At 34.6% G+C, this 25,537-nt stretch overlaps 1 protein-coding gene across 2 annotated transcripts; it reads left to right on the top strand.

The window, feature by feature from the left end:
• Positions 1-1,634: 1,634 nt before the first annotated feature.
• On the top strand, positions 1,635-25,537 carry LOC139695171 (ubiquitin carboxyl-terminal hydrolase 3-like). Of its 2 annotated transcripts, none has more exons than XM_071593837.1 (12): positions 1,635-1,716; positions 1,795-1,921; positions 3,625-3,772; positions 8,085-8,288; positions 10,116-10,277; positions 12,034-12,261; positions 14,393-14,570; positions 15,775-15,913; positions 18,443-18,561; positions 18,658-18,851; positions 20,489-20,529; positions 22,546-25,537. In XM_071593837.1, exons 2-12 carry the CDS (start codon positions 1,807-1,809, stop codon positions 22,668-22,670), a joined length of 1,653 nt encoding a protein of 550 aa, XP_071449938.1. In that variant the 5' UTR covers positions 1,635-1,716; positions 1,795-1,806; the 3' UTR covers positions 22,671-25,537. The 2 variants fall into 2 exon arrangements, with proteins under 2 accessions (XP_071449938.1, XP_071449939.1); XM_071593838.1 differs by having other exon boundaries at positions 1,636-1,716; positions 1,823-1,921.

The following is a 25,537-nucleotide window of genomic DNA, read 5'->3' on the forward strand; positions in this document are numbered from 1 at the left end:
TGGGGCAGCAGATAATGGATTACTCCGTGGTGTAGTAAAATACTTCATCGCTCCGTAGGATGGGTACTTCCCATCATCAAAATGTATTGATCTGAACAAAATATTAAAGCTTCACGGTGACATGAGTAATTATAGTTATTTATTCAGTATAAGTCCGAAAACAGCACATTCTGGCCTTTACATCGAACTATTAACAATGATCACAATTACAAACAGCCCTAGGTGAAGGAAAACTCACCCAGGTGGGAATCGAACCCGCGACCCTTGGAATAGCAGATGAGGACGTTACCCCGCCGCCACCGGGGTCGGCAAGTTACATTAGCACGGCGTATATTTAGCGACCAAAATATTAAATTGTACTAGCTGTTTTTTATAACTGTTGATAATACTGCTGTGCCATTGTATGTTAAGCTTTTGATATCGCTTTTAAATTCTTTGTTGCTTTGTGGAGGGTACTTCGAGGGAGTACACCGTCCGTCGGAAGGGATGTCAAGCTGCGGACCCCTTAGCGACTTTCTTAAAGAAGAGTTCGCTAATGCCGACACCGGGTTTCTCTCCACCCTTCATCCTTAGCTGTCGGTCGCCTCCCGTAAATACTACTAAAGTTCTTCGTCTCACAGATTCCAACCCCGTTCTCTAGCAATACCCTGGGCACAAGTCTCATTGAAACAAATGAGCACCCACGGCAATAAAAAATACCTATTCACCCGAGTGTAGTAAGATTATGAGCTGCCGAAACCTCTGCATATATTTGGGAAAAACTATGAAGTTAAAGCCTAATTGTATCCTTGGAGAAGGCGACCATATTTTCTTAATTCAAATGTAGGGGAACCATCGTATGAATAAATTGCATATAGCACTCATATATTTTAACCCTGAATTCCCGTAATTGTAATATGTTGCATACATTCAGCTTACTACAGGAAAGACGTGACTTATCGATTTACTGAAGATAGCATCACTGAAACTCCACCACCTTAAAATATCTTCTTGAAACCACAGATAAAGCTTTCCAGGACATTGGATATATATTCACATTTTTAATAAAGACACCTGTCACATTCATACGCCTAAGGTAGTCTCAATAAGGTATAAATTTAGGATCAGAGTAATTTTGACTGCAGTAAAGCCCCAGGGTGGAATTTATACAATATTAACCAAGAAAACTTTGATGAGTTCCCCTTGTGTTCATCGTATCAAAGAAAGGAAAACGGTGTCCAGACACTGAAACCGTAATTGTCCTTTCCTCAAATCAAAATAATTCCAAATTAGTTGAAAAGTACACCCATTGACGTACTTACGAGAAGGCGTTACATTGACCTCCGGACACTGGGAATATTACATCAAAAATTATCTCCGAATCCAGTTTCCGGGAGGTCAATACTAGGCAACTACTACGAAGCTGAAATTCAATCAAAAGTGGAATTCTAATAACACCATAGGATTAGTCTCGTGAAGTAATACATTCTTCTAAACTCCAGAGGCACTTAGATCAATATTTGTAATTATTACAATAATTTTTCAGTAAAAAAATCCCACACTTTCTAATTCACTTGCGTTTTCTACAGTACAAGGACGAACACAAAGAGATGCAGAAAACGCTATTGACTGAAGCGACAACTGGCGAGTGGTGGGCTTAATCTGTTGTCCACAATTTGGCGAAGGACTCACTTATAACATTCCATATAAATTTCATATAAACGTTTGTTGCATTCGGTAAAATTCAAGCTTTATTCTTCAATTTAAATCTCTCCGTACTATGGTGTTTTGTAGTTCCCAGCAAGTCCAGTGAAGCCCTCCTATTTTATGCTTTTTCTGACAGCTTTAGCAATGGAGTGCCCCCACCTCGCGGACAGTGTTAAAATAGATAGTGCTCCTCAGAAAGGAAAAATCGATGAGACCAAGGATTGGGAATGTGCTGGTAAGATGTATTTGTTTATACCGACAGTGTACAATTGTTGCATATTTTTAATAAATTATTGACTCGCCAAAATCTCCTGCAGTTGTAAATCAATAACCGACGAGCGGTTGTAATTACTGTTTATTTACAGCAGATTTTTTGCGCATTTTGGATTTCCAAAGTTGATATCATAAAATAAACTGCCATCTCCTCGATAAAAGGCAAATTGTCAATTATCGAGTTATATCGGCATTTTTTAATGTGGTAGAAGTGGTAATTATCTCTTAATTATTAATTTGTAACTATCGTAGTCGTTTTCCGAACGCAGTCCGGGTTTTTATAAATATATTTTGTATATTATAGAATAATAAGACTGTTTTTACTGAGCAGGTATTTAGTGCGGTATAATCTGCCATCCTTTATCTCAGGCAGTTTAGTTTTATGTAGCCGCGCTTGATGGTTAGTTGGTTATATTTTTGCCTTTTTGTTGTTAAACTTTCTTCAGGATAACCCCGCATCAAACGTGTAACGCCATAGTCTCCTGGTAGTTAATGACTAAATTGTTTGTACTTGAGGCATGTATGTTTGCTGGCTTGCAATATTTTCATAAATAAATACTGTTACAATAGCCGTTTCGTACTAGCCTGAACTGGGGAGAAATTCCTGAAAGTCTTGGTTGATTAAAAGTCTTCATAAATGTGACTTAGCTGCTGAAAATTGATAAACATCAGGTAGTATTTCTCAAGTATATCATCTGCTATAACTATTTCTTTGAGGAATCTAACTGCAGCAGAGTGATAGCCTATGAAAATACAATAGTTAGCATGTATATAAACCTATGCCGGTGATTTTGTTTATGTGTAAAATATAATTTAGTATGTACGTTAATATTAGGTAGGCATAACCAGTCAACAGACGATGCTGTTAATGTGCAAATTGCATTTTTATTCGGTAAATTGCGAAGTATTACTTGCCAAGCTCATTAAATATTTGCTTGAACTTGTGTTCTGATTTTTTATGTCATAAATTCTGAATGAAAATGGATATTTGATTATCATCGGTGTGTGGTTGTTTTTCCGTATGTATTCGTTTTCTTCACCCTTCGTTAGGGTGTAAACTTTTTTAAAAAGTCAAATATTAACTTAATAAATTATCAATGCCATGCCTATGATGTATGGAAGGTAAGTTTTCTGTACATACTACGAACGTTTCAGTATAGGGATTAAAAGCGTTCGTTGGCCTTTCAAAATGTTCCAGGAAATTTACGAATGCGGCCCCATATTTTAATTTAAAAAAAGGGCAGAAGTAAATAGTCGAAATAAGTATTATTTTATCTTAAAAAATGTCTTATGTTTCATGTTCTCTCTCGTTAGAGTAGTTTCTTATTTATTACTTGGATGTCGAAGGGTGAGCGTACAAACAATGGGTTTATAGCATCCATTTTATTAGAAAATGAAAGTGTTGAAGAAAAAACTGACCTTTTGTATTGAAACGTGTTAAAATATTATTTGGGACTTCTAAATAGTTTTTATGGCCTTCACAAACAAATTCTTGAACGTCAAAACACTAATCGGAATATATGTAATCCTGGGTCACAGACCTAAATGTTCAAAAACTTCATTTAAAATTACCTATGTTTTAGATAAATAGTTAACACTGATGCCTTTTACTAAAAGCGTTGTGTAAAAATAATGGTATTTATGCCTTCCTCTTTTCATATTTAGTGTGTTCAACAAACCTGAGTCCTTGGTTATGCCTTCATTGTGGTGAAATAAATTGTGGAAGATATGTCAATGGTCATGCAAAATCTCACTCTGACATCAGTGAAGGACACAATGTTTGTATGGACTGCATAAGCCTAACAGTTTTCTGGTAGGTGTGAACTAATTATGAAACTTTAATATCACCCATTTTGTAATAGCTTATCAGATTATTAATAGCATCTAATTCCTTATTGGCCGTAACTCCTGTTTCAATTTTGAAATATCATCTTCCTAAAATTGAGATATGTACATTTTGTTACAATTTTACTATACTATGTTACTATGTTAGTAAGTAATCTTTTGGTGTTCAAACATATGATTTTACTGTTCCTCAGTAATTGCTTTTGTGCTTTCAATAAAAATATTTTTTGTTTTGGTTGTACTTTATAAAGGATGCCAAATGTATGTGTGTTGATGACAATTTATGTTTTAATGAATGTCCCATGTCTGATTTTTGCCCAAGTTAATGTGGTAAAAATGATATTTTCATAATGAAAGATAATACCGATCAATGGAATGTCCAGTTCCAAAATTATATGTGATACTCTTTTTAAAAGTTAACACAATAATTTCAGTTGTATGAACTGAAGTTGAATTGCTTTTAGTGGCTGATTCAGTAGTGTTTCTAGGTAACTTAACTGTTAATAAGAACTTATTTTTGGCTCCCTACTTAACTAAAATATGAGAATCATCCAAATTGAGTTATTTCAACGAATTGATTTGAAGTCGTAAGCATTTTGTTAACCTGTCCTCGTCAAGCCTAATTTAGAGGAGAACCCCATTCTATGGGGCTCAAGTCTATAAAATTTTGATGCAAGAATTCAGGGTGGGCCAATAGAGTAGTTCACTTTACTGTGTTCACAGTTCTGGAACTCGTTAGGGAAAATATGATGTGTATAATATAGATGGTATATGTGTAGTGCAGGGAAGTTATACTAGATTCAACTTCTTTTTTGCACCCTGAATAAAATATTATTGAAACGTATTAATCAAATGCTTTAAGGACTCCTTTCATCTATTAGTATTAACTTAAAGTGATCTACTCTTGATCTAGTTCCTCATCTCACATTCCAATCCCATTCTGTTTCACTTTCACCCCTACAAGCACGGATTTTCAATTCATGGTCAAGATCCACAGTTAAATATTTGATATGATCCACCCAAGATCTTTTTTAAAATGTATAGATTATTCTAGAACTAAAGTGAGGTTTCAATCAATGTTTCCTGGCTCAGTTTTGTAAATTTAACACTGTGTATTAACTGTGTGTGTTAACATAACTACTGGTTTCATCAAATAGGCATCTCAGGTTCAAATTTTTACATGTGCATGTTTATAAATATATATATATATATGTGTGTGTGTGTGTGTGTGTGTGTGTGTGTGTGTGTGTATGTATGTGTGTGTGGGTCCTAAAGGGTGTGGTTGGGTTGAAGCATATAGGTATTGGAGGTAAAGAGGAGGCAGGTTGTTACATAGTAAATCTTAACCTACCTCCATGTTACTCCTCACTCATAGACCTCTGGGACCCTTATCCCTGCTAAATACCATTAGCCCTAAACCGGTCAATTAAAATGTCCCCCAAATGTAAATGACTAATGGCATATACAGATATTTGCATAAGGATTACACCTATGCATTGAAGCCTGTAGTGCCAAAATAAATTCTTTTTAATTAAATTACTGGAAGGCTTCGATTCGAGAGTAAAGACTGTAATCAGAGGTATTTAAGGTAAAGATAATTAAATGGTTGTTCCAAGACCACATTTATTTACCCATAGGTTGTTTAATTGGCAAGAATATATCTTATCGAATCATATGCCCTATGCCAGCTTTGGTTTCCCAGCTTTTTCTGGTCCTTGAACACAGTTTGGGTGAAACCAGGGATGCCAAAGCCACTTGGAAACAGATCAGGTCTACATAATAATTATATTATGCCCCAATTCCTTATTCAATCAATAGTTTTGTTATCTCTCATTACTTCAACTTCTCCTTGTCAGTGGTCTTGATTAAAAATACCGACATTTACCCACTATTTAATATTATGCAGATGTGTTGAAATTTTGTTTGGAATATTCACCCTACAGTGCAAGAAATTAAAATGTCATTTTCCTCCCCATTGATTTTCATAAAGTAAGAAGTAATATGGGCTACATATAACCTCAGTCTTCTACTATATGGTATACCTCAAGTTGATGGCAATTGTAATGATGTTGAAATGGCAATTCTCTTTCTGTATAATTACTTTTTGCCCCGCATTTCATAAAAACCACCTTGATAATCAGCCCAAAGATTGGTTTGATAGGTGATGGTATAGTATCCAGTTTCTTTCCCTGTGGTGCCCTGAGACACCAGCTGCAATCGAACCTAAGCCCTCGACCTAGTAGTTACATGTCCAATAAAAAATCAGTTGGCATATGGTGAATAGATTCAAAATTAGCACAATTTTTCTAAAGATGAGCAATAAACATTGTGTTCATTGCTCAGGAGAATGCAGTTATCATATGGTAAGTGGAAGGCTTGGTGAGCAGTGCACACCAAAGCGGGGCAAGGTTAATACTTAGCCCCCACAACTCAATGACAGTATTCTCTTCCACAGAGGAAAAGCCTCATCCATATGATAGGTATAGTTTCATGTCACTTTCCAGGGCAAAGATATTTTTATAAAGCATTAATTGGTTGGTTGTGTATTAGAGCCATTTCAATGATGTTTGCTCACCAAAATAAGGCATGCATATCAGTTGTCTAAAAGACAGTACAAAATGTGGATAGCCAATTCCCATTATAACTACGACTTCATCTGATTTCTTCTGTGACAATGACAAACAGCACTTATGATCTCATAAAGATAATACTGGATGTCTCTCATGTAGAATTGTTCTTCTTAAACATATTGTTCTCGTTTGTGATGTTGAAATTTTGGTCCCGACTCTTACTTATAAAGAATTGAGAAGGAGATAAAATAAAGGTAAATGGGTTCAAGTGTTTTTTGATAACATGTATGCCAATTTTGATTGTTCCAATAAGTGCAGAGTTTTTCAAGTGATGTTTTATTACTTAATTTGATATCTCTCTTTGCATCTTTTATTTATCTCTGTTTCTATTTGTGTAGTTAATGTCATCAACTTAAGTGAAACACTAAATGTTTTATCAAAAGGTGAAGTAGACAGATTTAAGTGTGAGAGAGTTAAGTTTAGGATTCTATTCTTGAACAATAAGTTCTTAGGGAAATGATGAGTAGGGTCAAATAGTAATGTGATTGAGATAAGTTCAAATATGCTGATTTCTTAAATTTCTCATCTTATTGGTGGAGTATCTACTGTATCCACTTTCCATTCATGTTGTTCAAGTAATAACACAGCCATTTCTCTTGAATATTTTGCATTAAAGATAATGGGGATCTTGCTCAACTGTTATTGAGAACAAATTTAATGACTAAATACTACCTGGAAATAGTATTATATTCATTTTTTCATATTTGTGCTAATGCCAAGTTTTATGAAAAATATAAAATTTTTAAAAATTACTTTTCCTACTTTTTTCTTAAAAATTATTCTGTCACTAAATAGGTTAGCTTCTTGGTGGTTGTGCTCATAGCTTTGAGCAAAAATAAATCTGTATTGCATGGAAACATGGCACTTAAGGAGGAATTCAAATGTTGATATTTGTGTCATTCAGTTACCATGTTACTAATTGGGTCAATTTAAATCTGTTTTACTGGTGAAATTGCCCTAATGAAGTTAATGAGTGTTTGCTTCTAGCTCTTTTATTTTAATTCCATGTTCACCACTATGTACTGTTAACTGCATATTTATTTTCATCATTTAAAAGCCATTTTGCATCATGCTTTCGTCAGTTACTGAAATCTGGACTTTTAAATCTTGAATAATAACTGTATGCTAATTCTTGGCTAGCTGAACACTTTCATACCATCCAATTCTCCTTTTGACTTAAGATTTTCTTGAATTCAAATGCACTTTTTTGTCAACAGGAGTATTGATTAAAGAATAATGTTGTTTCCACTACAACAGTCAAAATTTTCTTTAAATGACCTCGCTCACATGCGATTGATAGTTGCATTTAAGAATTGAACAGAAATAAACTATCATATTTTTATCTGTTTTCAATACTGAAAATCATTTTTGCCACCTTTATTGAATGCTATTCTTCCTTTTAAACTATACAATTTTAAGCATCCTGAATTTAGTGCTGAAATGAGCATCATGTAAATTGGCCTTAAGACATGGAGAAAGTGATAATTGGTTCAACCCTCAAAAAAAATCACACCTCATAGGTACATTATGTGGCTCATGTAAGAAGTCTCCAGATTTATATTCAAATGTCTCAATAGTTTACTTAATATTCTAGGAATAGGGAGGCTGATATTTGCATTTTTTATGACACATGCTCTTTTCTTTATACAGTTACTCTTGTGATGAGTTTGTGATAAATGACACTGAAAATGGGATCTTGAGTAAAGTTCGGCATGGTTTATGTCGTGCAGAAGATCATGAAAATATAGACAATGAAGATGCCCAATCATCTATTGGAGACAGTGAATCCTGGAAATCAGATTGCTCATCCAAAGACACCTCAGAAAATGGTCGAACATTACGACCCAGGAAAAGGTAATGGCATGAAGATGTTATACATATAATATTTTATGCCGTTTTACTTGGTGAAAGATTATTGTTTATGTCCTTGATACTGTTCTGGAGTTTTATAATTTGAAAAATTATAAGAATGTAGAGTAAATTTTAACTGGTGATGCAGCATTTTCAGGTTAGTATAGGTCGCTAAAACATTTTTATTGCGTAATGCGAGTTTCTCACGGTATATTACAACTCAGTGCTTCATCTGATCTGGGAAACATTTTTAAGAAGCTAATCTCCCATTTTTAAACGTCATCTTTGTGCATAGCATAATCAGTATGGCTGGAATGGGTTTAGAGCGTACTGAATCACATTTAAGAATAACAGTGAGCGGGGTCCTTCAGCTTAGGCGGGCAGAGGTGTACGCTCCGCTTGAGATGGCCTTCCAGAGTTCCCACCAGCCCCATCTCCTACCACGTCCTTCGAGCATCCGACAAAGCTGACAAATCAAGGTTACCGGCCTCCCCTTCCCCCAAACATTCGGCGCAATTATCCTCTCCGTTAAGCAGTCACGCCCAACACAGTGGCTATGTCAATTATTCAATCAATGCTCTAAGAATTATCCGTAACTTTGAATTTGGTACTAATTATGAAAGAGACATAAATACGTTTGCTTTAACTTCGGTTGAAACATCGTCTGATTGTATAAATACGAAGCATTCGTGACGGCGCATCTTATCGTAATTGTGCGCTGATATATTTTGCCAGTAAATTGTTAACAGTTCAGGGAAAACTTTCATAACTGAATCATGCCAGACCTACCAGGTTACGGCGGGGGGGGGGGGGGGAGATGAGAAGGAAGGGAATGCCTGTCGCTTCGACCAACGGATGACCTTCGAGTAGCATGAAGTCGAGTGAAGTTCAGAAACTTGCTATTAAATTAAATATTCAGGAACCACTTTTCTTGCGTGTTAAGAAAGGCCCGAACAGCGGGTGTGGATTGTTTGTGTCGCTATGTCTTAATGCTAGTCTTACTCGTGCGCCATTATTAAAATAGTCGCGCCAGTGCGGCCGCACTTGCGATTTTAATGATTAAATCGATTTTATGATTATGTGATTATTCCGAATTTTTCCATGTACTCGTGTGTTACACAAACCTGACTTAACCGACGTGCCTCGAGTATCTTGTCCGAAACTCGGGGACCACCGATAAATTTCACGTCGAAATGAAACTTTCCCGTATGCTGAGCTTCTGTGGCCTCAAATTCTTTCATTTGAAATTTGAATGCCTGAGCTAAAATTGAACTTCAGTAGATGCAACGTCTGCTTTATTTATCAGATTATTTAATTTTAAATGTAACATTTTACTCAATTTTTTGTATTGATGGATTGTTAATATTAACTGTAAACTCTTGAGCCTGCATATTTTTTATCGAGAACTCCATAGTAATTACCTTTTCTCTATTTAAACATTCTATATTTATACTGTGAAGTAATATGTACCTCTATAATAGTCTCTTGGCTGTATTAAAAACAGCTTCATTCCAGTGCTCAAGCTAAAGTGCAGTTAGCATTTCTTAAAGTTTAAAATCCTAATCTTATATGATTGCATAATGTTGAAATGATAACCCAGAACATCTTAATTATAGTATTATCACTAACTTTTGCGAAGATGTTCCACCAATTTTTCATATAACAGTGAGATGAGTTGAATATTTAGAATTGAATTTTAGTGGCTTTATTTAATAGGGAAGAAGGCTATGGTGAGCACATGCATAAAATTAATTATGGTAGGGGTGGTTGCATGGAGATTATGGATAGCAAATGCACATTTTCCTAATTTAAATCAATTATTTATTACAGATCCCATTCTCTTGACAGTGGAGGCACTGAAAACATTCTGTGCAAAAGGAAGAGAGATTCTAAGGTTAATAGTGGGAATTCCAGGTTAAGGGAACGAAAAGTAGTCGGTCTAAGAAATTTAGGGAATACATGTTTTATGAATGCTGTTCTTCAATCTTTAAGGTAAAGGAAAAAATACTATGAAATCAATTTTGTTCTGTATTTATTATTATTATGTGCTATATCTATAGTTTTTTATGAATAGAATTTACTTGTTAACATATATTTCCTAAAAGAGAAATTAGTTCAAATTTTATTTTAATGTGCATTTTATTATTTAGTCCCCAGGAATTTGGTTTTTTTTTAATGTCTTTTTTCTCATTTCATCATTTTTTGTCAGTTGTACTTAAGCATCTCATTAGGGTTTGGGTCTCCCACTTACCACAAATATTAAAACCTGATTCAATAATATATGTTTGTTTGTCCAGCAGACACAGTGCATATTATTGAGAATGCATGACAGGTATATAGAACACATCTAGATCACATTATTCTCTTTATTTATTATGTCATTCCTTTTATCAGCTCTTGTCTTGAACCAAGTAAAAAACCTCTTTTTAGTTTCCAGTATGACAGCAAAGTAATAAAGGTAATGACTTGTAAAAACTGGTCAACTTCATGCCCTGGTAAAAATACATCTGGATAATGATACATTATGAAAATAAATCAATAAAATTTGTTGATCCCTGGATTTTACGCAGTAAAATATAGGACAAGTCAGAGAACAAAAAATCAGCTGTTTCAGTGAACCAAAGACTCCAGCAATGTTTCCACTGTATAGTAGCATTTATCTATCAGAAAATGCTTGAGATATTTCTTAAATGTACCCCTAGGAGGAGTAGATTTTATGCCTTGTGGCTGGTAGTTGAAAATTTTGATGGCCACATGAGAGGGAATCTTATTATACGTAGCAGAAGAGTGGCTGAACAAATGTACATCAGCACTGTCGAGTATTATGCCCATGTGCTTGAGCATTGGTGATTTGTTGTTTCATATTATCCTTAACATACATACATAAGTAATAAGTATACAGAAAAGTAAAAGTCAGAATTTTCAAATCTTTAAAATAAGGATTGCAAGTTTGCCATGAAGATATTTTTGCTCTATACCTTCCACATCATTTTTTCGTTAAAAAAACTCAACTCTACGGAAGCCTATTGATACCCCCCAAAAAATAATTCCATAGCGTGAATGAAAGTTGTCATAGTAAACCATTTCCGATATATTTAGATCTACAATGTTTGTAAGATTTAGTAGAATAAATCCACTTTTTTTCCCAAAGTGGAACATAGGCCATTGGTATGGATCCTCCAGTTTAATGATTCATCAATTGACAAATCTGAAGCATTAGTGCCGTCATACCCTTTCTATGGGTTGGCCTTTTAAGCATAGGTCCAACTGTGGCACTTTCCTTCTTTTTTTAAATGGGATATAATTTGTTTTTAGTACATATACAGACAGTTTGTAATGTTAAACCATTTTTCTATGAGCAATAATGAGCTATCAAGCCGAGCTTGCAACTAGTTAGGGTCCTTGTGGCTCATTGCCAGAATTGTATCATCTGCATACAGATTAATATTGTTAGTCTTTATCATTAATATATAGTAGAAATGATAATGTTTCAAGAGTGCTACCTTGTGGTTCTCAGACGTTTATTGTTTCTATGGGTGATTTATCATTATTTTGTTGACCCCAATGCAGAATTGGATTGTTATTGCATTTAGTCTCATACGAACTGGGATTAATATTTTTGTTTGGTGATACATATTTGCTGGAAAAAATGTATTAATTTTGTACATAGTATAGGAAATCAAATCCTCGTACAACTTTTTCATGACTTTTAATTGTAATTAATTTAAATGGCTCTTTTTTCTTTCAGTAATATACAGGAATTTTGTGGCTACTTCAAGCAGCTACCTTCCTTAGATGGGGTAAAAGGCAATGGCCGCAGAGTTTATCATTCTCGTAGTTATAAAGAAATGGATGACGTGCTTATGACTGAAGAGTTGCGAAAGGTGATGATCAGTCTAAACCAGGGAGGAACCAAAGGAGCTATTTCCCCAGAGTCTCTCTTTACTGTAATATGGAATGTGGTTCCTCGTTTTAGGTGAGACTGTATTAAATGTATATTTTTAAGGGTATAATTTGAATAAAGGTTAGTTGTAGAAGTACAGTAAAAATTATCCGGTTAATACCTGGTCTTGCAATTTGAGCCATCGTGTCTGTAGTTTGTTGAATTCCAAGTACGTTGCCTGGGAGCCTTAAATCCATGTTTTTTATCACTTTCAGTTTCAATTATAAATGGTTTTCAATGACTTGCTTTGACATTTGCCTGGTATTATTGTTATATTACCCATTTTAAAATAATTGTTATGGTCACTTAAAGAACTTTTTCTTATTTATCTATTTTTTGCTTTACTTATGGTTAATATCAAAGGTTGCAATGAATAATTTTAAAATGTGGAGCTCTATATACTATTGAATAAATATGATTAGGATCCGAAAGAGTTACTGACTTCACAATCCTGATTTGATAAAAAAAGAATGTAATTGCATGTATTATTTATTTAGAAAAATGCATATATCTTTCAAGCAACGTAAATAACTTAGGATTGTTTAGAACATTAATATAGTATTTGCAGTTAGTACAAGCATTCTCATCAGTTAAAAACAATATTAACTTGTGTAAAAAAATGTTGACTCGTGGAAATTAATCAGTTTTATGAGGAAGCCATGCTCATATTAATCTCATTGCCACCATTTTGTTTTATGTATTTTATGTCATATACTAATTCAGTTTGATATCCCCTTTATTCCTTGCTCATAAACCTTTATTTAAGTGTGTTATCTTCCTAATTATATTTTCATCACCCTTTCCTCAAGTTTTCTTTCATTTTTGCCTTTGATGGAAATTCTTAATGCATTGTTGATTAGAAGAAAGAAGCAATGGAAAAACCTCACCATTTTCCCCTTTCGTTTTAAAACTCTGAAGTTCTTACTCTTTATAGTTAATTCAAGATGTTTTTGTAGTCTTCATAGATTTTGAGAATGTCATTGACGGAGCATAGTGGACAAAACTGATGTAGTCATTGTTAAATGGAGAAATGTTGAACATATTATACAAATCACTTTTTATAGTAAGCACAATGAGGTGGAGCGTGAATCATCATGGGCAGTAATAGGCTGAGAGATATGTCAGAGCTGTCAGTCACCACGAGTATGGGTTCATATGTATGTTGAGGAAATGTTGAGGGTTGCCATTAGGAGGACATGAGCTTGTTGGAGGGGAAGAACCTGCGTTTTCAGTGGTTCAGTCTAGAATTTTAAGTTTATCTTACAAAGTCATCTTAAGTTGAATGAAGTTATGTCGATAGACTTATCAACCCACAGAATAATAGGTACAAGACTGTGGTAAAATAGTATTTAAATTTCTTTCTTGATGAAGAATTTTCTGTAGCTGATTGCTAAGTGAGGAGAGGTACAATGCTAGTGGACCCCAAGTAAATGTTATGACTGACATGACTTAAATATCACCCCCTCTAACAATACATGTTAACTCTTCTACTGTTTTTATAAAATATGACACTATAAATTAGTTAATGCCCCAGAAAAAGATATGTTTCAGTATTAGGTCTTACTAATTGTAATGTGGTTAAACTTTATAAAGTTGAGGGAACAAAAAATGTTTTGAAAGTATTCCAAAATTTAGTTAGTTCAGTAATTAAATTTTCACTTATATCCAATACGGTGGCCGTAATTATGAATTTTTAATGGGAGATATTACCCAATCCTGTTTTTCTTTTTTTATCCACTCTTTAGCCTTATTTTTACTTTCAATATATTGTTTGATGAAATAATGCTATTACATATTTCTGCATGTAGGTATTGTTTTTAAAATATTGTAGTGAACATATGTTTTATTGACTTTTCTATATTGTTATTTTCTTCTATTTATGAATATTGGCATTTAATTTGTCATGAAGGTGAAAGTCAAAATTGCTTTTAACAAATTTTTACCGACTACTAATCTATGTGGTGATGGCATTATGGTATTTACATTGTTTTCCTACCCAAGCTTGCCATACAATGGCATCTTTTAAATGTGTAATTTATAGTTTTAAAAAAGTTTTTTATTGCTTGTTGTTTAAAGCTTTCAGTCGGTTTCACTTGACTTGGTTATAAACTATTTTTGATCTTTACAAAAGCTAAAATTTTGTCAACCATTTCTTTTATTTCAGAGGTTACCAGCAGCAGGATGCTCATGAATTTCTTAGGTATATGTTGGATAGGTTACATACAGAACTCTTACATCTTCTACCAGGCTCAACTCTTAGGGATAGTCAGTACATTTCATTGGGATATAAGGGAAGGTCTTCAATTGTTTCCAGTGTTTTTGGGGGAACCCTTCAAAGTGAGGTGAGAAACATTCAAAATTGTGTGTCGAAAATGTCCTGTGACTAACTCAAAAAACTGTGCTGAAATCTCCATGTGGGCCTTTTGCTTTGTTCGAAAATTAATTGGGTTTTCAGCAGTGTGTATATTAGAAAAATCATGGCACAAATCATTGTAGCTAATGAAAATTGGGGATCAAGATGGTGCGGTTGCTATCGTACTGGCTTTCCACCCAGAGGGCCCGGGTTCAAATCCCAGCAGTGTTGAATATTTTTCAGTGGTATCTCGATCCCTACTTGAGGTGCTTTGTGGAGGGCACTTTGAGTGAGTACGCCGTCTGTCGGATGGGACGTTAAGCTACGTACCCCTTGGTGCCTTTCATAAAGAGTAGGCTAATGCCGACGCTGGGTCTCTCTCCACCCTTCATCCTTTCCCGTCCATCCCCTATGGCACAAATGACCTCAGCTGTCGGTCGCCTCCCGTAAATACTGCTACTACTACTAATGAAAATTTGAACTGAACCTTTAATCCAATTCCTGTGTGTGCTCTCTCTCAGAAGATATGATCTGCAATGTACCTTAAATTTTGTTTTGAAATTGGAAAGAGTGGTGATGAAATCCTAAAGCTTTTTCCAATTGGTGATTCTAGTAATGTGAAAACATTTGATTGGCATTTGAGATTGAAAGAAAGCAAAAGTCAGTATGTTGTGTTAATTATCCAATGATCGCTAACTTTTGGTAATAATTATCATGTGTCTGGTTATCATGATTAAGAATTTGAAGAGTTAAGCCATTATAACACAGTTGCCACTCAATTTCTAATTACGATAAGTTTTTGTATGGAGATAGTATATGTGATCAACTAAGTGTCTCTTTAACCAAATCAATCTTAGAATTTTTTGTTCATGTCTAATATATGATTGTTATGTTTCATTGTGTATGAATGATGATGTTGAGAAATTCACCAAATTAAATGTTATTTCATTATAAATTCTTCAAAAATATTCAAGTTGATCCATCTCCTTCTTTCCTGAGAATGTCTTGACTTAAAGTAAATCCATTTTAATGTTGCCTATTGTGGAAGATGGCTAGCTGAATTTTTTGCCATTGTTTATTTTAATATTCTCTTCATAGCCAAATTTTTCATGCTTCAGTTTTTATATTTTGGCTGGTAAATGTATTAGTATTAATAAAGCATGATTTAAGTGTTTTTTATATTACCCTTACAGGTTAGCTGCCTTAACTGTAGAATGGAATCAAAGAAACATGATCCATTTTTAGATCTATCATTAGATATTCCAGATAAATTTTTAATGAGCAAAAAGAGTAAGGAAAATGAAGAAGCTGTCCCTCCATGTCATGTTTCAGGTGTGTAAGTCCTAGATTGTATTTACAAAAGTTAACATCTTAATGGTAATAGGCATAATTATTTGTAATTGCAATAAAATTATTTGTAGCCCGAGGAGGTTTTTGGTACATTATTAATAATCTCACTACTGTTCACTATTTTGAAAATAAGTTAAATTTTACGAGCTGCGTGATTTGTTAAAGTAATGTTTTGTGCGTGCAGAGGTGTTTTAGCAAACTTTTATCAGCATTCCTGTTAGCTTACGCCTGAGATATGTAAACAATATGCCAGTTTTCTTCTTATCTTTTTTTTTATTTACTATTGACTCTAAAGAAATTTGAGGCGAGATTGTAAACTTTTAATGTACAACATTCAACTAGTATTTGGTCTGAAAGGCAGGTTGCCTTTAACCCTTAAAACATTGTATTAAGCAATAGAGAAGAAAGTAAGAGAAAAATGATGTTCCTTGCTTCCTTTTCAAGTGGAAATGGTTTTATGGTAGCATAATACTTGGGTGTACCCCATCTAATCCTGGTTTCATTTTTCTCTGGAAATCCTTAGCATAATACTTTTAAGAACACAATATAAACATAAGGTATAATCCATTATTGAAATAGAAAGAAAGACTCGTACTTTTCCACAGATTTTATTATACGGCACGACGCGTTTCACCGACTTGCGGCATCATCAGGTACAAATTTGCAAAACAGACAGAGCAAGCATACTATATATACCCTCAGGACAGAGTGGGGGCGGGGAGGGTTGGAAGGATTTGAGGGGGGTGGGGGCTCGCAGGTGCGTTGATGGATTGTTTTGACCATTTCCAGGCTAATTTCTCGGAGAGGAGTGGGGAGGGGTATGGGAATAATTGCTCATTACAAAGTGTCGTGTTGGGGTTCACCAAGTGCCTTCTAATCTCTAATTGCTCGAGAGCGTCCATTTTTAATCCTTTTGGGAGTGTGTGTAATATCTCTGGGACAAAGTCACTGCTGTGGTTGAATTCTAGTGAATGCTTGGCGAAGAGAGAGTTGTTATTCTGATTTTTGTGACACCTAGCGTGTTCCTTGACTCGTAACTTGATATTCCTGCCGGTCTGACCGACATAAACGCTGTTGCAATCCTCGCATTTCAGTTTATAAATGCCTGATTTGAGAAGGCTATCCAGGCTATCCTGGCTACCCATAACCCTCTCCAAACTTCTAGCCAATGGAAAAGACACCCAGGATAGCCTTCTCAAATCAGGCATTTATAAACTGAAATGAGAGGATTGCAACAGCGTTTATGTCGGTCAGACCGGCAGGAATATCAAGTTACGAGTCAAGGAACACGCTAGGTGTCACAAAAATCAGAATAACAACTCTCTCTTCGCCAAGCATTTACTAGAATTCAACCACAGCAGTGACTTTGTCCCAGAGATATTACACACACTCCCAAAAGGATTAAAAATGGACGCTCTCGAGCAATTAGAGATTAGAAGGCACTTGGTGAACCCCAACACGACACTTTGTAATGAGCAATTATTCCCATACCCCTCCCCACTCCTCTCCGAGAAATTAGCCTGGAAATGGTCAAAACAATCCATCAACGCACCTGCGAGCCCCCACCCCCCTCAAATCCTTCCAACCCTCCCCGCCCCCACTCTGTCCTGAGGGTATATATAGTATGCTTGCTCTGTCTGTTTTGCAAATTTGTACCTGATGATGCCGCAAGTCGGTGAAACGCGTCGTGCCGTATAATAAAATCTGTGGAAAAGTACGAGTCTTTCTTTCTATTTCAATAATGGATATCAATTACTTCCACGAAGTGAAGCCTGAAACAATAGAATATATAAGGTATAATCTTTGTTATAATAACCGGTGCATCTTGAATTGTTTAACCTATCCTAGAGTACAAGCATAAAATTGTAATATAAAAAACCTGGAATCAGAAAATACATTGAGTCACCCTGAAACCCCAAGGATTAGCACCCGCAAAAGCAACTGCAACAACATGAGCCTTCCTTCATGGTTTCCATGTACCCTTTTCTAGTGTAAAATATTCTCATAAAGGCATTTTAATAATTTCAATGAAGTGTAGTTAGATATATACTTGTAAAGGCACAACTTACAGGTAACTATTTTTTTAAATTTCTGAATTGGGTAAAATTTTTCATGTCAGGATACATCCCATAATATGTTTTATTAATGGTTTTTTTGGTGATCAGAAATTATATATTTTCTAAAGAAAATTATCTCTTTCAATGCCTTATTTTTGCAAAATTAATTGCAGTAGTAATATGCTGTGTCCACCCAACCTTGGTAATTCTGGGGAAAACCCGCCTTAAGATTTTCCAGCAGTGCTGTGTGAGATATCATATTGGAGTATGGAATTAAAGCATATTTTTGTGCCTCCATCATAGCTTCAGATATTCACCCCATACTACTTGTTACTAAGGATAAGTCTTCCATGGAAAAAGCTGCAAATAGCTTTCTCCTGGTGGACACCAGCATGCCTGGCATTTTATTGATTTTATACCTTATTTTGTTATAACTTGTGTTTTTTTCTTACAGACTGTCTAAGTAGTTTCATTGATGTAGAAGAGCTGGCTGAGTCAGAGCTTTATTATTGCAACAATTGTAAGAGTAAACAGAGGTCAACAAAAAGATTTTGGATTAGGAGATTACCTAATGTAAGTGGTCTCATGTGATTTCCTATTTATTGGTCTTCAGGGTAATATTCTCATGAATATATAACACTCATGCTTGGTCATAAATTTACATTGCAGGTTTTATGCCTCCACTTGAAACGTTTTAGGTGGAATAACTCTTTCAGGACTAAAATAGACTCATATATATCATTCCCTGTGACATCATTAGATATGTCAAAGTACATGATATCAAATTTACATGAAACTAGGAGATCTGGAGTTGGAAGTAATCTGTATGACTTAGCGGCCGTCATTGTTCATCATGGATCTGGGTAATGTTTCCATTAAATAAAAAATATCTTTTTATGCTAATTTTCCTTTTTTTTTGCTTATTTTGGCATGTTTTTGGCATCTATAGTTGTGACAAAATGCTTCCTAACAGTCAAGTTACTGTTAAAATCCATATCTAGGGTGTTCTTGCGCATTTAACTGAGGGAGAATTTTGGCAGCGAATTTATAAAAATGTTCAATGCTCCCATGAATGGAATTCAAAATGTTTTTCTTCCATTCCGAATGGCAAATTTTATGATCCCTCGTGCAATTTTGTTGAAATATTTTCCTAAGTCCAGTATAAGTACCAGTGGTCAAGTGATATATGCATCTAGTGCCAAGTTAACCATTTCAAGGGTATTTCCATACTTGATGATGGGAAGATAAATTTCCTTGTGTGTTATTCTAGAATTCACAGGTTTGAGTCTCACCTAGATGGGTTTTCTTTGAGATGGAGATTTTAGGATGTTATACATGGAAAAAGAAAAGAAGTCTGTAGGAGGAGGATGAATGTGTACTGTATAATAGATAAGTGAACTGAACTTAGCTTATTGACTTCCAATCTGATCCTAATATCTGACCCATGAATTACTGCAATGCTTGAGTTGTTATTTTCTCTTTGTTGCTGGTGGCATCACACATGTTCAAATGTGTTTAATATAGGTTAAAAATTTTGTGTCTCATAAGGGAATCTTTGTCTCTCTCAGGAGTACTTTCTTATTATCCAGAGGCATCCAGTTTTTCACAAACTGGACGTCTCTGGATTTTCTTCCATTCCAGAATCATTGTTGCCAAAAATGCATTTTAAATGCTCACGCCATAGTTGATGTTTTAAATGCTCACGCTATAGGGTCTTAGAGGAAATATTGCACTTTTCCTCATGATGCCACACCATATGTTGTTGTTTTCACTATTTTAGGTCCAGCATAAGGGTGAACATGCTTGCTCCTTTAGTCTCCATCAGCATATTTCACCTCCTCTTAAATGTGTAAGCATCTATTCGTTCATTGTTCATTTTCTGAAACGTTTTAATTAATTTTTCACAGCATTTAATGTATATACCCTACACAGTAAACAATTTTTGGATGCTGTGTCACTTGGAAGTATATAGGTACTAAGAAACTGTCTCAGGCATTACTTGGTAGAAGTCTTTCATACTAGACGTAAGTGAGGAAAGACTGACTTGGCTGGTTCCACTATTCTCAACCTTGTTTGTGAAAATAAAAATTCTGGTGAAATCTACCATGTTAGTCTTCCCCTATTTACGCCTAGTTTGTAGATTAAGGCTAGCAAATCTATGGCATGCAGAGCTGGGAGGTACTACAGTCAAGTCCACGGTGATCACTCAATGTGTTAGCATGCGACTCAAGAGTATACTGTTAATATATACATAAACTTTGGTACTCGATCGTCAAAAGGTTCCTTTTTGGTAGATAGACTAGAAAGCACCTTCATTCCTGATTTAGCTACTTTCTGGTCTATGTGGCTAAATATATCTTGGTGTATTTAATACAAAACTGCTAAAACCCTGACAAATTTATTGGTGCGGACTAGTGGAAATGGAATGTTGATTACTGGTTATAAGTTCTTATGCTAGTTTATTATGATGTTTGGCTAATCAAAATACCTTTTGTTTCAGTGCTGGATCTGGGCATTACACAGCATTTGCAATTAATGATGGTAAGTCATCATAAGAGTAGAGCATATATCGTAAATTTGATGATATGTATTAAGAATATGACTTCTTGGTTTTTTCTAGATGAAAGTTAATAATTTTGTTCTCTAGTCTACATTTTTACAATATTGTACTAGGGCTTTTGCTGTTGGACTTAATTCCACCTTTAAACACAGGAGCAGAATTTGCTATCATCATGATCTTTTGATTATAACCTTACGATGTTGAATTTCTAAACAAACTTCATTGATTCTATGACATCACGCTCTGTATTTTTGGAATCTTATGTAAGAAAGAACGAATGCAAAATGTCGTCATTTTACTGAAAATTTGTTCATGTATGACTGGTTTCTTTCAAATAGTGACATTAATCATTTTCTTTTGTTGCTTTTCACATTGAATTTTTATTTTTTACATATTTATAGAATGTTAAGGTTTATATAGCTACAGGTTTTTGAAGGACAGAGGGAGTAATCCCAGTGGATACGGGTAATAAGTGAGAATGTGAGGTGAAAGGAGTGGGAGAGGGAACTTGAGAGGAGGAGAGTGGGTGGTGGTCTTGGGCTTGGTTAGGAACAGAGCCTGGGTGTAGCGTGAAGCTGTGCATGGTAGGGAAAAGGGGGTTGCGATAGGTTTGGAGTGGTGGAGACAAGGTTTTAGGTGGCATTATGTCCCAAAACTTTGGGTGCAGCAAATATCCAGTTTGGGAATTGCCTGAGAAATCGATTCTTGTGGGCTTAAATGGCCATTTTAACACTTCTTCCTAATGTTGAACTGCTACCTACGTATCAATCTTGCATCCTTCGATTCCTCAGAGAAGAATAGTAGGAACAAAATCACTGTACTGCTGTTATTCCCACAAAGGCTGAGGGATGTTCAGCAGTGTGTGGTGCTCAAGTCCACCAAAAACCTAGCCTGCTCTGATAGACTATTGTTGAAAATAAATAATAATATTGAGTAAAGGTGAATATTTTTATTAGCATTTTGTCTTTACTTTTCATAAATGGAACAGATATAGTAATGAGGGTTTTTACATGGTATACTCCGTCCATCATTGAGGTCTTCTCTTTATTTTCTCAGTCTGATTTCATTTACCAGAATGCTCTTGAGAGTGATTTCTCAATCACAGGACCTGTCTTTTATAGCCTCTCATGACCTTCCTGAACTGAAATATTCAGGATGGAAAAAAGAAGGCAGAGCACTGGCTCAGATTTTCGAAATATCTGATCATCTTAAATGTGGCTTGATTTTTTTTTCAAATCCAAATTAATTTAATAAAATTCTCAGGGAGCTCATATTCATGATGACTCAAAAGTTGTATTCCTGGATAAGTTGAGCAAATCATAACATGAGCAAAGATATCAATGAGAGGTGATGTGTATTTATTAATTAATTAATCCACTAAATCTCATTTGTTGTACCATTCAATATCAGTTAAAAGCATTGATTAGAATTTTGTTGTGAAATAATCGTTTCTCCAGAGATTCATATTCAAAGTTTGCATGCCTTTGTGTAAAAATGAAGCCAATACATTCGTTGCTGTTGTTTATATTACTCATGATTCTTTGAAAAACACTCTATATGAAGTGAAAGTGAGTGTTGATATGTAGCCAAAAGAAGGAAATCAAAATTTCACCTGTGTTTTATAGTTAGAATTCTATTCATCCATCCAAAAACCAAAGCAAACATCACTTTGGTCAATACCGGGGAAAACAAGTTTCAGTGTTACCAGAGGTCACATTAGAAAATAGTCCCAATTTCGAATCCTAAGGGCTGAAAATTAGTGCTAGCTGTGTAATCAGTTTAAATTGTCAGAGTATCATCAGTGCCAATTGGCATTCTTTTTTTCGAGAGCAGTATTGTTCATTTTAATACTCCCTCTATTATAAATTTGCTTTATGAAAGACAAAATTGGCTGCTGGTTGATAGTGCCCTACTTTCAAAATACACTGCTTTACATTTATGGCAAAGCAAATGGTGAAATTATTAATTTAGTGTTCCATCCCATTTGTTTATTTTAGGGCAGTGGTTCCATTTCAATGACAGCACAGTGAAGCCTACAGAAGATGAAGTGGTAGCAAAGTCAAAAGCATATATACTATTTTACATTCGTCGAGAGTTCAGCCTCCCTCGTGTGAATTTGTGACGGTGATACTTTTCATTCTAAAACGGCTATACAGTAAAAATCTACTTTTTTGTCATCACTGAAAATACTCTCTAATTATGGTATTCAGATGGCTTGGGTATGAAATCCAGCATTAGTGGTGAAACTTGAGATTATTGGGTTCAGGGAGAGTTAATCTTGCTTGTATAAATCTTACTTATATAAATCTTACTTTCAGCTGGAAATGTCTTCTGATACTTTTGCTTAGTAAATGCTACCGAAGAATTTAATGATGGCGATAAAATTTGTTGTACATTTAGTCAATTTTTTTGTCAATCTCATTTGTTTGAAACAAAAATTGTATTTTGATGGCACTGATGTGGGGTTTTCCGAAAATGTGCTTTCTGGAGCCAATATTCCATGATAAAAGTGTTCATCAGAGAAATTTATTTTGTGTCTGAAAGTAAAGTGTTATGATTTGGATTCAGGTAGAAAATACATCTGAGAGATATACTGTATGCCTGAAAATATTTCTCCAAAACTTTACCAGGCAATTCTGAGCAGTCAAACTATTACCATCTTCTTTTCCAAAGATACCCGATTCAATCTTTCTACCAGCTTGCTAACGTTTCTTGAATTTTGGGAGTGGTCAGGATTCCTCTTTTGTGAAAGTTTAAATTTGTCATTTTAGAATGTTAGCAGCTGCTACTCAGTTGTGGCATTCGACAAAAATGTGCTGGCATTTTTTTTTTTAATGAGTCTCATCTCCCATAGCATTTCTCTGAATATTTAATGTGGTAATACCAGCATCTTGTATAATGTGATAAGTGATGAGCTGTTTGCTTTTTTTCATTTCAAGTTTTCTGTGTATAGCTAAAGTTGTCACAAGTTGGGTTCTAGGTCTTGCTAAATTTATAGCATTTGACTACTGTATCATATCTAATGTAAAGGAATATCTCCACCCATCATTTAATGCTAGGCATTTTTCATAAAAATGCTCAGCTTTTTAGTCTTAGAATGTTCCTTTCAAATTATATTTATTATCGGACAAAAGAGAAAAAGCCTAATGTCATTCATTGCTCAGATCAATTGGGACGAAAGTAGGGAAAATTGCATGAAAAGGTCAGTGTGCTGTGGCTAGGTAACCACTGTGTACCAAAGTGTAGCACCAAGCTGTAAAATACCTCATCTCATCCAAACTTACTTAATTGGGATGCCATGTACTGTGATTTTCATTGTTCTGTATGATCGTAATGAGGTTGCCTCCAGATAAAAAAAATACATTCAGTTGAAATACCTCAAGACCCATATAGTTTTCCTTTCAAAAATGGAAGGAAATGTTTGATTACTTGAATGGACTTATGAAGTATAGTCATTGCTTGTTTCTAATGATGAAAAATTGTGACCATAGGATTAAATATAATTGACCAATTTTCCAGTGTTAGCGGAAACACTACGAAAATCATTTTTTATATATTTTATCCAATAATGATTTTATGTTTCACAATTTGCACTTCCAAACTACCATTCTACATCAAAACAAAAAGTTTCATGATTTATTTTACCCATGTAATAATGTGTGTCCTTTAGTTAACTAAATGTCACATTTAGATGTTTAAAATAATATTAAATCTCATATTGCTCTCTACTGTGATTGAGTGTAGCAAAGTATAGAAATTAATTGGTTGTGACTAGGAAATTTTTCTATCCCACATCAGTGCAAGGTAGTGATGGAAACAAATGTAATTTGATGTTTTTGGTGCATTTCTGTTGATCAGGTTAAATATATATTTTGGTGCCTTAAATGTGAGAAAAAAAATAACCTAATTCTATTGTTATGTTATTTTACCTGATGTGGTTTGACTCACAATTTGGATATGCTCAATCTATGGCTCAAAACCTAAAAAATGTTAACCTCGTGTAGAGCTGATTGATTAGAAATGTTCTAATATAGAGGATTTCGGGCATACTATGCATATGTCAGTCTCTTGAGGAAAATTATGATGTGCAGTTGTGCCAAATACTAGCTTTATATAGCTTCAAAGCAATACTTATGGTAATGGTGCAGTTGCTGTGAAGCTGCAAATCAATTGAAGATCAGCAAATCCCCCTTCTCCTTTTTATTTCATTTGTATAGTCATTCATTGGTGATTTGATGGGATTAAAGCTTTAAAGCAATACCACGGTGAATTAAGCAGGAGCTGTTTGGATCATGGCTTTGAATCTAGTGATTTCTCTAAAGGTTTTGCTGAAGAAGAAGAAGAATTGATGTAAATTACACATAAATGACTTTTAAAAAATTCCCTCTGGTTAGGGCCTATTGTATCAGAAAAAATAAAGATTCAATAATGCAGGCATTTTATTTATGTTGTGAAGTTCATGACAATGAAGCAGTAGTGCTTCGTTGTGAAATTTTGGGAGAAGCTACATGAAGCTCAAAAGATTCATATCATTTATGAAGCTATTCCTATGTTTTAAAAAGTTGTATTGCACTACCATACAGTGGTTCAGATTCTTGTATTTTTTAATTTCTGGATGACATTCCTCTAATGGATCTCAAGATAATTGTACTTCTATTTTTCTTGCTTAACGTGCAAGATTTCTACTTGTATGCTTTTGCAATCAGTGTGTGAATAGATAAATATCTGTAGTTATTTATTGTGATTTGTTTCTTTTTTTGCATTCATATGTGTTTTTGTTTTTTCAAAATGATTTTCTTCGTGCTTTATTTATATTTTTAGAATAATATTCCTTAGCTATATTTATTTTTATTTAGGAAGGTGAAATCTCTCTGTGGTTTCCTGAAATGTGAACTTTGTAAAATTCAATAGGCTAATGCTAACCTTGGATGGAGCTAGGCTTACTTTACCAACAAAGTATTAAAGATAAAGACTATCAATTCTAAGTCA

The sequence above is a fragment of the Hetaerina americana genome, unplaced genomic scaffold (genome assembly GCF_022747635.1).
Source record: "Hetaerina americana unplaced genomic scaffold, ioHetAmer1.1.p SCAF_6, whole genome shotgun sequence".
Taxonomy (NCBI): domain Eukaryota; kingdom Metazoa; phylum Arthropoda; class Insecta; order Odonata; family Calopterygidae; genus Hetaerina; species Hetaerina americana.